The sequence below is a fragment of the Anastrepha ludens genome, chromosome 2, assembly GCF_028408465.1.
Source record: "Anastrepha ludens isolate Willacy chromosome 2, idAnaLude1.1, whole genome shotgun sequence".
In the NCBI taxonomy this organism is placed as follows: Eukaryota; Metazoa; Arthropoda; class Insecta; order Diptera; family Tephritidae; genus Anastrepha; species Anastrepha ludens.
The window spans coordinates 65,770,910-65,787,186 of NC_071498.1; the positions used below are offsets into that span (position 1 = coordinate 65,770,910).

At 39.1% G+C, this 16,277-nt stretch overlaps 3 protein-coding genes across 3 annotated transcripts; 1 reads left to right on the forward strand and 2 right to left on the reverse strand.

Annotated features, from left to right (window-relative positions):
* The first annotated feature begins 182 nt into the window (after positions 1-182).
* Positions 183-4,684, forward strand: LOC128871667 (nuclear receptor-binding protein homolog). Its single transcript, XM_054113605.1, has 2 exons — positions 183-1,790; positions 2,245-4,684. Exons 1-2 carry the CDS (start codon positions 717-719, stop codon positions 3,601-3,603), a joined length of 2,433 nt encoding a protein of 810 aa, XP_053969580.1. The 5' UTR covers positions 183-716; the 3' UTR covers positions 3,604-4,684.
* A 461-nt stretch (positions 4,685-5,145) lies between these two features.
* On the reverse strand, positions 5,146-7,039 carry LOC128871668 (m7GpppX diphosphatase). Its single transcript, XM_054113606.1, has 4 exons — positions 6,715-7,039; positions 6,441-6,651; positions 6,236-6,381; positions 5,146-6,156 (listed from the first exon to the last, which is right to left on the reverse strand). Exons 1-4 carry the CDS (start codon positions 6,931-6,933, stop codon positions 5,464-5,466), a joined length of 1,269 nt encoding a protein of 422 aa, XP_053969581.1. The 5' UTR covers positions 6,934-7,039; the 3' UTR covers positions 5,146-5,463.
* A 982-nt stretch (positions 7,040-8,021) lies between these two features.
* On the reverse strand, positions 8,022-13,710 carry LOC128871669 (exocyst complex component 4). The gene is made up of 10 exons (XM_054113607.1): positions 13,623-13,710; positions 12,998-13,335; positions 12,180-12,936; positions 11,911-12,035; positions 11,091-11,411; positions 10,627-11,028; positions 10,123-10,558; positions 8,914-9,090; positions 8,644-8,850; positions 8,022-8,582 (listed from the first exon to the last, which is right to left on the reverse strand). The coding sequence occupies exons 1-10, from the start codon at positions 13,677-13,679 to the stop codon at positions 8,406-8,408; spliced, it is 2,997 nt and encodes a 998-aa protein (XP_053969582.1). The 5' UTR covers positions 13,680-13,710; the 3' UTR covers positions 8,022-8,405.
* Between the last annotated feature and the right edge of the window lie 2,567 nt (positions 13,711-16,277).

Genomic DNA, 16,277 nt, shown 5'->3' on the forward strand with positions numbered 1-16,277 from the left:
TCCACATTATCAAAATCCACAAATTCAAATGGTAAACAACTAAAGTCCTGACAAAGTAGTTAATTACTCTAAATTTATAAATTGATATATAAAGTTTAAAAAATTACTCTAATATGCGGCCAACTATCTGCCCTTATATTAAATTCATAAGTGTTGGCCACACTGATTGTTACTGTCAGCCATCGATTGCTGTCAATGTATCCAGAAAAAAACTCGGTGCCGTGAAGAAAGAAACTCTACGTGCAAATTGCTTGAAACTGGCAGAATTTGCACAAGAATTTGCAAATAACAATTATTACCGCAAGCCGGTTGCATTTATATGGAAAAGCCAGTCAAATTGACTTGAGAAGCACATATTGTGCACAAGAAATCGAGTGGAAACGACATATATCGTGAGACAGAAGGTGAAAAACGTTCCAAAGGAGGGCACCACAAAAGGAAGGCAAAAGAAAAAATCAACGAGAAACGATTTAAAAGCGAACACAAATAAAAGATACGCCTTAAAACAACAAGGAAACTAATCAACTGACTAACCGACCAATCTATTAAACAACCAAACGACCGGACGAGAGTAAAAGATAAAATACGAGTAAAACGATTGAACGTGAAATAAGAACAAATACAAATAAAAGTGATTTTAGACAAACAGCGGCAGCAACCGCAATAACAACAGCAGCCGCTGAAGCAGCACTCGCGCCCTGCACACACGCGCTCCAATGTCAAGCGGCCAAGCAAACTTCGGCGGCGACAGCAATGGGGCAGGCGGCGGCAGTGGTGGCGGTGGTGGAGTGGGGAATACAGCAGCACAAGCGGCGTCACAACCGCAACAGCAACAACAGCCACCACCACAAATTATGGGCGCTTCATCGACTACCGTCGTCGCAGATACAGTCAATATGGCAGCAGATTCGTCACCGCGTGAGTCAGGTGACGATTCAGAGGACGAAAGTGAAATCCTTGAGGAGTCACCATGTGGGCGATGGTTGAAAAGACGCGAAGAAGTTGATCAACGTGATGTGCCCGGTATCGATTGTGTTCATCTGGCTATGGACACCGAAGAGGGCGTGGAAGTTGTTTGGAATGAGGTGCAATATGCCAACTTGCAGGAGCTTAAGTCGCAGGAAGAAAAAATGCGTCAAGTGTTCGATAATCTAATGCAATTAGATCATCAGAACATTGTCAAGTTCCATCGCTATTGGACAGATACGCAGAATACAGAAAGACCACGCGTCATATTCATTACGGAATACATGTCGTCGGGGTCACTGAAACAGTTCCTCAAACGCACTAAACGTAATGCCAAACGGTTACCATTGGAAGCGTGGCGCCGCTGGTGCACACAGATTCTGTCCGCGCTTAGCTACTTGCATTCCTGCACACCGCCTGTCATACATGGCAATCTCACCTGTGATAGCATTTTCATACAGCATAATGGTCTGGTGAAAATCGGTGCCGTTGTGCCCGATGCGGTACACTACAATATGCGCCTGCATCATCGCAGCGATCAAAACGAAACGCATCACTTCATGGCACCCGAATATGGTGCTGCCGAGCAGTTGACTGCCGCCGTTGACCTTTATGCTTTCGGCATGTGCGCACTGGAAATGGCTGCATTAGAAATCCAACCCAGCGGTAGTGAAACGACGACCATCAATGAGGAGACGATATTGCGCACCATTAATAGTCTGGAGCATGATTTGCAGCGCGATCTAATATTTAAATGCTTACGCCGGAATCCAGCAGAGCGCCCAAGCGCAAATGATTTGCTATTTCACCCATTACTATTTGAGGTAAATTACTGGCTTAAGGGTAGTATACTATACATATATATTTAAGTAGATGAGATTAACGAGTGTTTAAATGGCGCCATAGTTAAATAGTGCAATTTAATGCAGGCTGTTGTAGCAATAAAAAAATTATTAACTGCTGCTAGAATGTCTACTCTGGGCCTTATAGAAATCAATCTAATATTAGATTATAAACATCATTTTTGAACGAAGCAAAAAAAGAACGTACAATTTGTCCAGGTTCTTTGTGTGTGTTTCTTCTCGAGCAAGGTCAATCAAATAGTGCATCGGTATTTAACACCTGTGTACACCATACTCTATCTTTATCATTTTATTGCCAATTATATTTCTCAATTATTGACTAACACTAAAAAACCCCTTAAGGAAAATTTAAAATTTCAATATTAATCGAAAAATACTTTTCGTGCTCGCTTTATTTTTTGTATCTCGGTTGCAGGTGCACTCACTGAAACTGCTGGCCGCTCACTGTCTGGTGTTCGCACCCAAAAATCGGATAATGTTTTCGGAAACTGTCATAGATGCCATGATGCAGCGCTATAACCGCCCTGAAGTGATCATGGCCCGGGTATCATGTGGAGGAGAGGAGAAGGACTATCGCCTCTCAGACGTGCCTACAGCAGATAAGCTGGAGAAATTCGTGGAGGACGTCAAATATGGTGTGTATCCGTTGACCGCACTGGGTGGCAAGAAACCGCCACACTTTCGTTCGCGTGCAGCATCCCCAGAACGTGCCGACTCAGTTAAGTCTGCTACGCCTGAACCAGTTGACATCGAGTCACGACGCATTGTGAATATGATGTGTAGTGTTAAGAAATTGAAAGATGACAGTAGTGATATTGCCATGACGATACTGTTACGTATGGACGACAAGATGAACAGGCAATTGACATGTCAGGTGACGGAAGCGGATTCGGCTTCCGATCTCACCAATGAACTGGTGCGCCTGGGTTTCGTGCATATCGATGACCAAGACAAAATACAAACGCTGTTAGAGGAGACGCTTCGGGGCAGCTTTGCTGCGAACACCGGCGGCGTCTGCCCTTTCGAGCAGGGTGCACAAGCGCTGACATTTAGTGCCACTGTCAACGAGCATATGCCGGGCGGTATCGGTGTGAGTATTTGTGCCGGTGGTGCAGGTGGGGCCACCGCCGCTGGTAGCTTTGGTACAATTGGAATGGCTAGTGGCGGCATTTCCAATACTGAAGGCCTCAATATGAACGTGAATTCCAATGTGCCTGGAAATGTTGGCGTAAAGCCGGCAACGGCAGCGACTTTGGCGGCACTCAATCAGATGGAGCGCAATTGGTCTGTAGCTGATACGGATCCTAATGCCGTATTAGGAAACGCAAATTTGCAAGCGACAAATATGGGTGCACAAATGGCTGCCACAATGTACAATATGCAACAACAGCAACAACAATTGCAAGCGCAGCATCAAGTACAGTCGATGCCACCTCAGCCGCAAATGCAGATTCCCTTACAGCAGCAGCAACAACAACAGCAGCAGCAGGTGCTACCCACATCGCCACCAACAGCTGTCACACTGCCACCATTTCCAGTGCATACACCACAACAAATATTGCAAGAGCAGCAAATCGATGGGCCGGCAGTGTCTTTAACTGGCACGATAAATAGCATAAGTACACCCCAACAACACTATTCAAACGCCCAACATCAAATTATTCACTCTTCCAATCCAACCGAACTAACTGAAATTATGACAGCTGCCACGACACCATCTACTGTAACCGCCACAAACGCCTCGAACTCCTCAACCTCCTCTACTATTAATTAATAGTATTTATGCTATATTGATATTCATGAAACTGAAGTTGTAGAAGAAAAAATAGAGTTATGGAAGATAGGGGGAAATTTATATTTTTAAATTGCAAACTAGAGCTTGGGCACCACTCAGTTGTGACGGTTAGCCCTTTGCGTTATCAAGTCAGTCAGACAAATTTTTTTTTTTTATTTTACGAGTATAATGATTATGAATATTTTTTATATAGTCTACAAAAAAAAATAATGTTTTTAATTATATTTCGAAAAGAGATAAAATAAAATTCAAAAACTAAAATTTAAAAATGCTAAAGATATAAGCAAAAAGTAAAGACAAAGTGCAACATGTGCAAAAAATAAAGTTTTTAAATAGAGTTTAGCTATAAATTGTGTAAGAAGGCTTCCAGCAGCGTTGGTGCATGCGTAGCGACTATTTGAGCAGATATTTCGGCACAGGTGGCCCGAGAAAAAGTATTTAACGAAAAAGTTGTTTGTATCTTATGCTTAGCAGCAGCAGCGCGAAGTATAACAATTAGCAATAGCAAATGATATACGTACACAGGTGTTCTTGTAAAGGGCCAACAACACACCATGCATTAGTGGACATTGGTGAAAGAAAATGCATTGCTCGCGTTCAATGCTGCTTGGCGCAGTATAATGGCAACCGCGATGTAGACGTGTGTTTGTTGGGCGTTGAATGTGGCCACAATGGCGTTGAAACGTCATGTGTTCCAACTATTCAATGCAATTAATATGCAAAGGAGACGTGCAGGCGATAGCTTAATAAATGTATTTATTATATTTGAAGTTTTAAATACACTGCAAAAATAAAATAAGCATGAAGAATAAAGTTTACTACTTACAAACACAAAAAAATTACATGCATGCATACAAGACAGCATACAGACTCGCATACTACATTCATATATATTTACATACGTACATAAACACAAACAATATTGCAAAAACACGTACATGCAACACAGTATCCAAATATAATTGTGCATTAAAATGCCCGCGCAAGCGAACTTAAATAAATCAATAATAATCAATGAAATGCTTCATCCATAATACAATATAATGAAAAAAAAAACAAACACAGCAAGTAAATAAACGAATGCAATTTTCATTTAATGAAAATCAATGCATCAGAAAAAAGCATTTTTGAAGTGTTTTTATTTACTGACAACCGTGTTTAGGAAAATCGCAGTTAACTTGAATGATATGCAAATTTACGTACTGTTGTGCGAGCGTTTTTTTATGCTGTTGTTGTAGCAGTATAAACATTCCTCGTACATATACGGGGAATGGGCAGATATAAATCCGGGTCGTTCCGGTTACGCAAAACCGACTGTCGTGGGAACGAGCTTTTCATTTTTAATTCAGTGCTTAAATTAACATGCCAATTAAAAAGCAAGTAAAATAAAAAAACAGCGCCATTTACACAACTATTTTTAACCTCAACGTTTTATAGCACATCCAAGAGTTGCTTTCCAAATAACTTCTAAACTAAAATATATTGTCTATATGAACAACATAATGGAATGTATAACAAATATTTGATTGTTTAATTAGTTGCAGCGGACTTTTCATTTATTTTTCGACTATGCCAATGGAGTATTTGCTTCAACCAAATACGAGTACAATACACAGCAACAGTAAACAGCTGCTACATACGTATGCTTACTTTTATTTTATTATTTTTACTTTTAACTTTTTTCTATACTTTAATTAAAAACAATATATTTGCCTGCATTTTTCCTCTCTAAAGCACATTTATGAAATACAATTCATGCAACACATTAGTTAATTTTTTTTTCTTTTTTTTCAATAACTTTGGAATATATGCATGTATGGGAAAAAAAATTATTTTCATTTATTCTGCTGCGGCCTTTAGCAATTCAGGCGGCTGCTCAACATCCGCTGCCAATTTAGTTTTCTTTACAGGTGGCTCTTCTGTCTCCGCTCCAGATTCTGGTAATTTGATTTTTTCCATCTCGTCAGCCAATACATTATTTTTTTTAACTTGTTCTTCCTCTTTTATTTCAAGCTCTTCCGCCACAGTTTTAATATGCTTTCGCACAGCTTTTCGTTCGTCATATTCATCTAGTAACTTACTTCCCTCGAACAAAACAAAAGGCAATGTCACTCGCTGATAATAGTCCGGCATTAATTCTATATTACTGATAACCGTATCTAACATATGCGATTTTTCACACCAAATACCTGGCGCATCTCCACGCACCGGATTAATATGTAAGTGTAGATGATAGAATGATGGTTGATAGTGGAAATATATACGCAATTGTGAATCACACAATCCATAACGTTTCTCCATAGTTCTAGCTATACCATCACGCAGATTGTACAAAAGTGGCAGATGAGTGCTATTGAGATCACGTAAAGATTTGATGTCATGCTTGTGAACAATGGCTAGCAAATAAAGTGTCTCCAAAGTTTTGCCATCCCACTTCAAATCGGGTAAGAGCACGAACCCTGTTTCGGGATCTGAATCTTCATATACTATGCGTTCAGTTTCTTGACGATGTTCCAGTATGTTATATACCCACTAAGAAAATATAATCGAAATCAATTAAAATGCAAGAGCATATATTAATCATGATACCATATTTTAAATAAACGCTTACGTCTAAACTAAAATGGCTGCTCGTGATATAAGGCAACGTTAGTTGCTCATATAATTCTGGAGTTTCAGTAATCAAGTATTTTTGAGTTATTGAGTATTTCTCAATATGTTTCTCCGTGGCTGGATATACCACAGTCGTTTTTATTGCTGCAATTAAGAGAGGAAAGCGAAATAAAATGGAAAGAAGATTCGATTTGAACTTTTACCATTCAATTCGGCATTGGGCACGCATTGAAAGCTGCCATAAATATTATTAATGAATTCTGTCTGCACCTGCAATGCATTACTAAATATTCTAGGAGCTTCATCCGCAATCTGTTCACGCGCTGTTTGTACATCACGTTCTTTGAACGCTTGTTTCTCAAGCAGCACAACGGCTACGTCAGTAGCGGAGACGTCGGGAAACGTGCCAAGCAGCTGCATGGAATTCAAAGCTTTTTAGTCGCAAGTATTTATTAAATATTTAATTTTTCAAGTTACCGCTATTGTTTTCCGCAACGTGTTATTTTGCAATATTCGTGTTAGATTAAACGTTGATAATTCATAGGTTGGAAGTGACACCTCTTTCTTTGGTGTATTCTCCACGGGATCTTCAACTGCAGCAGCGCTATTTTGGACCTTAGTTGACTTTTCAACACCTTTAACCGATAATTCCTCAACGGTTGCTTTTGCAGTATTCAATTCTGTATTTTCTGACATTCTTTAATGATTTTTATAGTGCAATTTATGAGCAACAAAAATATTGAAGATTACCGGCAAAATAGGCAAAAGTGTGTGAATACTTTTACTTCAAATTGTTTATATTCACGATAGTGTCGAGTGGTAGGGTTGCATGCAGCATCAATTTCATTTGGAGTTAAGGCAATAAGCAAGCATTTCATGCATTCGCATAAAAATATAACCAAACATTTATTAAAAATTAGTTTTTTGATCCCTGTTGAACTTATTAAGCTTTCTACAGGAATATGCAACAAAATTTATAAAATTTATCGCTAATTATGGTTTTATCCAAGTTTGAAATGCACCTCGTTAAATCTGTCTTTATCATCCACATATGTACATTGTGACATAAAAGTCATCACCCTATCCAAAAACGCTGTAATGCTATATACTGTTCATGCATTTCTGGAGTAAACATATACAAAATAAATGTCAAGCCAGGTACTGCTAAGCTCTTTAGGAGCTTGGAATAATTGTTTCGATTTTATATTTGTTGTTGTGGTTGTAGCAGCATAAACATTCTCCATACAATTACGTGGGCTGCCACTGGAGCGACAGTCCTTGGGCGGATATAAATTCGGGTCGTTCCGGTAATGTAGATCCGACTGCCGTGGGAACGGAGAATAATGGTTTATACCCCTTTTGTTGGCGCAGCGGGAATGACGGCGCAGATTTCCCGGCTGTCCATCACGAATTGGGCAAACACTACAACGTTAACCGTTTAACTTGAAGAATGTAGAGCAACATGGACTGGAAAAATTGTCCGATGTAACCATTCCATACTTTTTAATGGGGTTTTTTGAAGTCATGAGTCTATGCTAACAAGCCTCAGACTTTTAAAGTAATAAAAGTGAATACTCGTTAAAAAAGGGCTCGTATGGTCATCAATTCTGACGGTGGTGAATTGGCCGATATCATTCTTTCGCCTTGATGACAAACAACTAAGACATTAATACCCATAATCCAAAATGCGGACCAAAGGTTTTCATTTATAAAAAATATCACAACCAAGAAATATCACATAACAACTTTTGAGCCACCTTGTACATTAAAAACACATTTAGGTTTATATATATATATGTGTATTGTAATTTATAATTTCCACTTTATAATAGTATCAATATTTTATATGTATAGTAGGTATGATAATAATAATAAACCGAACTGTTAGGCAAATCACCGATGAGTTAGAGCGTGCACTCATTTCAATGCTTTTAACTTTCAACTTTATTTGTATGTAGCGCTGTGTATGAATACTTTTTGTGTTAATAATGTACTTATATACTTCATGTAAAAAAAAAAAAAAATAAAGTGACATAAGCTTTCAACTTTTGTAATATTTTAGTACATTTCGGTAAGCGAAACGAACAGTCTTAATTGCTAGAGTAAGAGCGTCACTAAAGTAACTAGTTTATCTGTTGTTTTCTTTTTTGCTCAGAGGCAAAACAATTCTAAACAACAATGCCAGTGGAGGGTTTTGCACCCAAAATATCCGACAACTTTTGTTGATACGACGCCAAAGCGTTCGCGTCGGTTATACCACGCGCCTTGCACGATAACTGCAGTGCATTCAGGTATTGCATTTCGGTGAACTGAGCGCCTTTCTCAACAATGTTGGTAAGAATGTCCTGTGTATGAAAAAGGCGGCGTTAATAATATATACGAGTTAAAAGAGAGTGGTAAACTTACATCCGGTTCCATGCACAGTAGCTCGTAAAAATTCTTCGCTTGATCCAGCGCCACTTCACGTGATGCAGTAATATTACTCAGCGTTTGCTGTAATGCCAGCGAATTCCGACACATGCGTGTTACCGTGGCTTGGTCGATGTGTTCCAGATAGTTGGATGCTTGTATGAGTATGCGGGCGGCCAAGTGTGCTAAACCTTCGAAAATGTACTAAACATGGCAAAAAGAAATTAGTAATTTTTCGAAATATTTTATCAGCTTTTCAAAACATACTCTCGTCTTTCGTGGATGCAATGTTGCACTGAATGCCTCATCCATCTCTGCTAAACGTTTTGTTAGCATCTGTACCTGACGGTCGGGTTCTAGAATGTCATCGTCCTTGACACTCATGAAATTGTTGACTTTGGTGGCGGATTTCGTGCGCAAGTAGTGGAAGCATTGAACCCGCACCTATAAACAAGTTGAAATATTTTAAATTAACAATTACAGTTATGTATGCAGATTAAATTAGTTTAGGCGGTCTGCTCTTAAAGAGTTTACTCTGTGGACACAGATGGCCAGAAAAAATGTCCCTAATCCTATCGCTACATGTCGTTCTCCCTAACAAGGCTGTTTCTCTGAAGAAGTGCGCCCTCAGAAAGGTGGAAACATTTACAGCTCCTCCAGAAAACAGAGTGCCGAACCTAACGAACCCCGGTCATGTGAACAATGGTCATGAAATGTTAGATTAGATTTTCTACGAGGTTTGCCGTACGACCTCATGGTCTTTTGCACCCTCTACTCATCATATATATACCTCATCCAGATCTAGCCCCCTTATTAAATTCAGGATAGAGCGTATGTGCCTTTCTTCTAATTGCAGTTGGCCGTGATGTCTCAACCTTCTCCTCGCTTTAGCCCTACATTTCAGGAGAAGATGCATTGGATTCTCCTGAGATTGGTTGCAGAAACGACAAGAATCAGTGAACCATATCCCGATCATGTGCAGATGATTATCTGCAGGGACTTGTGAGAATGCCCGTGAGCATTCTCAGTTTATCTTTGGGGAGTGCTATGAGTATTTTAATCCACTTTTGGTTGTACCCTCCCAATAAGGATTACGCTTGGCGTAGCCAAATAGTTAGGTGCCTCCCTTAGCCCCTAGCTCTTCACTCCTAAGCTTCTCCTGGTTGGTGTGTTCGAAAAGGTTCGGGACCGCAGCCTCTCTCGCCAATGCATCCGCTATTTCGTTCCCAGTTATAGCACTGTATCCTCGGACCCAAATTAGCCGGATTATGTGTTCGTAGTAGATTCAGTTTCTCGATATACTTCAGAACCAGTGAGGACTTAATCTCACAGCATGACAGAGCCTTGAGTGGACAGTTCATTTCGAGTTTTCTTTAAAAAAACCAGAGTGATTTGGATGTGTGTAAACTTTCCTCTTGCGATTTTCTAGATGTCTTAAATTCTGATTTTAGTATTAGATCGATGCTTTTAACCAACCTCTAAATGTAACACCAGCAGACACGTATTGGCCAGTTCATCAAACTCCAGCGCTAAATTTGTCAACACTTTAATGGTGCCATCCTTGATTGCGGCCGCATGTGTAGCGGTACACTCAGACGTAATGACATTAAGGCCATTCACCAACGGTTTCCGCAGCTCATTGGCAAACTCTGACACGCGTCCAGAGAACCATTCCATGCTCTCCTGCAGCACAGCCAGCTCTTTCAGCACACTAATATCCGCTAAAATTTCCTGCTGGGTAATGCCACCTTCACCCAAGTTGCTGGTAAGCATTTCAGCTTCACGTATATTACGTTGCTGCACTTGCAGTGGACTCTCTTCTTCCGATGGTTCGAAGTTATTACGTTGAAGCTTTTTGCCATGCTTTCCACGCTGACTGGAGGACTTTAGATCGGTCCAATTAGGAAGTGTTCTGTAAAGTAAATGTAAAACATAACTTAAATGCAACTGAAAAGTAAAATAAATATTACGCGTACTAACTTCAAAAATCGACTTATGTCGTCATCCTTCAGCCAAGCTACGCTGTAGATGCGCTTGTCCTCCGAATCAGGCTGCACAACACCTCTATAAGCGGACTGTGATATCTCGCGGTAAGTCTTTAGCAGCGCGCACACCATTTTCAACAACTCATCCGAATAGCACGGCAGTTCCTGTATAAGTGTTTTGGTCTCTTGCAGACGCCGTTCTACCATGGCTGTGGACTGTAGCAGAGGGCGTGATAGACCCATGACCTTCATCTCTTCTGGCGTGATAATCGTCCGCCAAGCATCCTGATTTTTCGATAATGATTCGATGGTTAATTGCAAATTACGATTGTGACCTTTCGATAGGAACGTATCCTTAATATAATTATCAATGAAATCGTGTAGACTACAGGGTTGACTATGGAAAAGAAAAAGGTAAAATAATTTATGTGCTTACATTTAAAATACCAATTAGTTTACCCCGGCTTGCACTTCATGAACCCTTCAATTTCTTGTATGTAAACCATAAGTGGCAAATAGATTTTTGTTATCACATTCTGGTCGGCTTTACATATCAGCACCTTTTCGCGTTGTGGTTTGGGATGCGCAAAATAACCACTACCATTGCCGCTGCCACCACCTCCAATTGCAGCAACGGTCAGATTATCATCTGCCGAAACGTCAGAGGCGTTACGCCGATGCTCCTTGATTGAGGCATTACCAACGGAAACAGTGGGTGCGACGCTGTCTTGCGGTGGTATATGCGCTGATTTGTCGAATTTGAAGAGCGACTTTTTGTTGCTGTAAAAATTAATTGCCTTTAATAAAATATAGAGTGCTATGCCTGGAAAGGAGTTTTATATACTACATACAATTTTTTGGGGCTTATTTACTACTAATTAGCGATATTTGGACTTCCGTTAAATGTATAAGACTATTGAATACTAACCAACGCACAGCAATATGAATGCGGTGCCTTCGAATATTTAAATATTTGACAGTTACACATAAATTAAATTAGATTAAGAAAGATAATTAAAATACAAATAGTGAAAACATATAAAATTAATTAATGAATACATTTCAGCTAAAGAATCTTTGACATGAAATCCACGCGAATTGAAACATTTTCAGTAACAAATATGTATGTACATACATACGAGTATTTATTTATGTAACATTTTTTTGGAAAGATTTGAAGAATTTTTTAAATTAAACTTATAAACTTTGAATTATGTATATTAAATTTTATTGTCAATATTAGGAAAATTTTGTAACTCAGTGTTTATTTTCACGTTACCTGGGAACTTTTCGACGCAGAAAATACGAATTTATATTATTAGTGGGCTCAGCAAACGCCGACTGTGTTGCGTCGTCGCCGGAAGCATTTTGTATATCCAAATAATCGGTTAACAGCAATTGTAGCTATAGAGATATTAATATCGAATTAGTATGAAACAATTGGACAGATGCTGTAATTCAGTTCCGAGTGAATTTCTTTGCAATTGCCAGAAAATTTCACTCGGCAGTGAATTACAGAACATTTAACAACAATCCCATCATATTTACCACCGACTGTGCTTGCGCCCAAAAATCCGTTAAATCATATGGCTGTGGTCCAACTACCGCATACTTTTGTCCCACTGCCAAATAGTTTTTTAACAGCAGTGCGTGAGTCTTAGCAATCGCCTTGAACTGTTTAAATAGAACTTCGAGCAGCGTTAGCAACGGATTGTCGCGTTCATTGGTACTGAAATTCAGCGTAATTAACTGATACGTTGTCTGCCGCACCACTTCCAGCAATTGGGTTTGTATTTGTACGCGTAATACCTCCAATGAGTCGGGCACTTTACCCAGCATGCCGAAACATTCGACGATAATTGAAATAAAGTAAGTCATACTTAATTCGGGATCTACTAGATCTGCGTCATCGATTACTTCAGACTTCTCAAGATCAAAACCTTGCGCCATTTCTATAAGCGCTTTACGCACACGCGTATTTGCTTCGATGCGATCAGTGGAGCGTCGTGCACCAATGCCACGAGTGAAACTTGCATTCAGACGGCTGGAATTATTACGTTGAAATATGGAGAATGCCTCTGCGGCGGAGTTTTTGTAGATTTGAGTTACTAGCTCTTCATGTAGTCGTTGATAGAGTTGTTGTCGTCGTGATTGTAAATCGACACGCAAGTCGGCCAATCCTTCGACGCCACTAAGCGGGCCTTGTATAGTTGCTAGCGCATCGGTGAGTGATTTACTTGCATGCAAATATTGGCGTTTGGCCGTATAGCTGACAACACGTTGAGGCACTTTGCGCAATTCGTTGCTGGAAAGAAGTAACAATAAATAATTGAGTTTATGTGCCAAAGAATTTTTGGAAGACTTACATTTGTTCTAACATTTCTAGCACATATTTATGCTGCACCGCATCTGTCCACATCTTCTTCAACTCTTCACGACGGCATTGTAGCAAATGCTTGCAGGCACCTAGATTCTCCTTTACCCCATGTATGCGTTCACGACTCGCTGTAATCTCCGTTGACACTTGGCTGAATAGTGGCAAAACTTGTGTCAATTGCTGATCATGGCGCGATACCAACTCGTTCAGTCGCTGATCGGAACGTTTGAATTCCTTTTCAATCTTAAGCTTTTCTTGTTGCCGCTCTTCTGTTGTCTCGCTAAAGCCCAGCGATTTGATGACGTTGACAAGGAAACCACAGCCGGACTATGTTAGCAAAGGAAAAAATAGGATAAAGAATGCCAAGATTAAAAGAAAACGCCCTTTATTTTATTGAAAGCGGCTTGGCGATTCAACAATAAAATTATCTTTTGACAACCGTGATGATGACAACAGTCAGCCACCTTCTCTCCCCTAACGTGAATTTGTAACTTTCACAGTCCTCTCTGGCATAATTAGCAAGATGGAAATTTTCTTAGTTTCATTTATAACACTTCTTTAATCTCTCATTTGGTATTTTTTAATAATTATATGCAAATTTTATCAATAATTACCTCATCTTTTCCATATTTAACTCCGCGCGGAGGTTTTGTAGGTGGTAGTTCGTTCATTTTTCATTTCACTACTGCTGTCATTTTGTGGTTGTTGTTGCTACGACGACAGCATGTCGCATTTATACGTTGCCATTGTGGTCAAATGTTTAGAAATCTTATATTCACGGTATAAGAAAGAACGGCATATCACGGTACAGAGCTAAAATTTACAGGATGAATATTTTTTGTTTACGAACCTTTCATTATCATTATTTTTAAGTGCATTAAACTACATTTTTGTTTAAATATTTTTCCGGTGTAATTTGGTTTTTTTGTGTCTGCCATTATTTCTAGTAAGGTGTCCCAATTAATTTTATGTTTATTAATTAAGAAAAAGATTCATACAAATTTTAGTAAGTAGTTCACTTTACGAAATTAAGCGTTCGTATGGTCAAGAAATATTGTACCTTATAACACTAAAGCGCGTTTGCAAATTGATATGTTTTAAATTCAAATTCAAGAATAAGATAAAATGGCATATAAAGACAAGAAACTTTAAGCTACCCTTCTATAAAAACCCCGTCTTCTATCATAAATTGAATTTTTGAGTGATGAAATTCTTAGCGAAAGATGCCGAGAAATTTATCTTCGTGTTCTTTAACCAGAACATAAATGGGTTTGGAAGTTTTCAGCACTCAAAAAAGGATTCAAAAGATCGTTTTTTAGTGGTAGTTTAACTGTGCTGAATTTGTTAAACTTTCTTCAAGTCTGCAAAATTTGGCGTTTTAACTTATTTTACCTTCAAAGCATATTTAAAAAAAAAACCGTCCCAATTGGCCGAATTGGTTACAGTTTCCTGTATGACGGGATCAAATTGGAACCAACTTTAGCGCATATCTTATGAGTCTAAATAATGGAACGGGCCGGGCACTACTTTACTTTCTTATCGATCCCGTATATTTAATTTAGATTTCATTAATTTATTTACGATGAAATTTTCTCACCCGAGATTAGTCAAGGGAGTAGATCCGAATTACAACTTCTTGTATTTAAAAAAAGAAAGTCTACAGGCAAAGAAATGCATCCCAGTCCATAAATATTTTTACCGCTCCATCTTATGCCGTTGCCGAAAATGAAAATACATACTTCCAACGTTTTAGATGTACGTACGATTGAACGTACTAACATCGACCGGGATTAGTACATATCTTTTTGCACCGAAAGCTTTTCTTCTTTTATGGAAAAGTAAAGAGAGCAGAAACGTGTTCGTTTGTAGACCTGGAAATGCCTTTAGATAATATATTATATATTATGAAAAATATCGACGGCTCTGTTCCGAATTAATATCTCAAAATAATGAGCTTGGATTGGAATTATGCTGAGTCTATATCCTATATAGCTGAGCTGGGAGAGATTGAACAAGTAAAGAGAGAGAGATTAAACAATTTAGAGGCATCGGATTTTCAATTGAAATAAAACCACGAAAATTCAAATTGATTGGGCAATCTTTATTATTCTTGTGTAGATCCATTCATGACATTTAAATGACTCGCTGGAGGACTTCGGTCGGTATCTCGTGAATAACTTTAGAAATGTTGGCTTCCAATGCCTCAATCGAAAGTCCAAATAAAAGCCCAAAGGTGTGACATCACACGATCTTGGTGGCTAATCCACTGGTCCGAGACGAGAGATAATTTACTCAGCGAAACTACGACACAGCCGTCTTGTTGGAACCAAATATTGTAGAAATCACGAGCTTCAATTTCCGGCATTCAAAAGTCGTTTATCATAGCGCGTTGGTATTCGCCATTCACTGTTTCATTGGCGCCCGCCTCGTCTTTGAAGAAATATGGGCGATGTGGACTCTTTCAGTGTTCATGTTGTGGCTATTTTTCAAAGGCTTCGAGTTGCTCTGCAGCCTAAATATGGCAATTTTGCAAAAAGACGTAGCCATTAAGCCAAAAATGGGCCTCCTCGCTGCGCGAAGTTGGCCTGAGCGCAGGATGAACACTTTTCACAGAGTGTCGATTTTCGTAATTCAATTTTACGATTTGTAAACACTGTTGAGGCGTAAATCTTTCCATAACGAAATGTCAATGAATACCGAAAAAAATGTATTTAGTTTGACAGTAGCCCCATGTGATCTGTCAAAAAACCTTATTGGAAAAAGTACCTCCAATATGATCACCCTTTGCTACTGGTACCCGAGGCTGACCTCAAGACGAAGTACCAGCAATATCCCTCTGCTTTGGACGCTGGTTATAAAATAACTTTTGTAAAAACTATATGCTTCAAGATTTAATGAATTTGCCTATATTAGCGGCCCAATTAATTATATTTTATTGACGCTAAATCTAATTGTCAACTAAAAGGCTCCACTAAAATTCATAGCTTACAGTGGTTACTAACAACACTACAAAGGCTTCACATGCTTTCTGGAGACGTCTGAGTAAAACACGGGGAATATTACCCAGACTGAGATATGGGCCATACAATACGCTGATAAAATAGGTGATTACATGCGCGGCACTGATGGGGAGGGTCCAGCGCTAAACAAATAGGATTTGGTGCCATTTTTGGTCATTTTCATACTTTGATTTGTATGGGAGTACTAGAGCAGTAATATTTCGACTTGGATTCCAAGAAATTGCTACACATCCAAATATATTTCAATCG

What these genes read in the sequence shown, in the direction of transcription:
- LOC128871667 (XM_054113605.1), top strand. Translation starts at nt 717, where the DNA reads ATGTCAAGCGGCCAAGCAAACTTCGGCGGCGACAGCAATGGGGCAGGC. An exon ending in TTCACCCATTACTATTTGAG is followed by an intron (nt 1,791 to 2,244) that starts GTAAATTACTGG and finishes TCTCGGTTGCAG; the next exon opens with GTGCACTCACTGAAACTGCT.
- LOC128871668 (XM_054113606.1), bottom strand. Translation starts at nt 6,933, where the DNA reads ATGTCAGAAAATACAGAATTGAATACTGCAAAAGCAACCGTTGAGGAA. An exon ending in GCCCAATGCCGAATTGAATG is followed by an intron (nt 6,382 to 6,440) that starts GTAAAAGTTCAA and finishes TCTTAATTGCAG; the next exon opens with CAATAAAAACGACTGTGGTA. An exon ending in GCAGCCATTTTAGTTTAGAC is followed by an intron (nt 6,157 to 6,235) that starts GTAAGCGTTTAT and finishes ATATTTTCTTAG; the next exon opens with TGGGTATATAACATACTGGA.
- LOC128871669 (XM_054113607.1), bottom strand. Translation starts at nt 13,679, where the DNA reads ATGAACGAACTACCACCTACAAAACCTCCGCGCGGAGTTAAATATGGA. An exon ending in TGCATCCACGAAAGACGAGA is followed by an intron (nt 8,851 to 8,913) that starts GTATGTTTTGAA and finishes TGCCATGTTTAG; the next exon opens with TACATTTTCGAAGGTTTAGC. An exon ending in TACTGTGCATGGAACCGGAT is followed by an intron (nt 8,583 to 8,643) that starts GTAAGTTTACCA and finishes TTTCATACACAG; the next exon opens with GACATTCTTACCAACATTGT.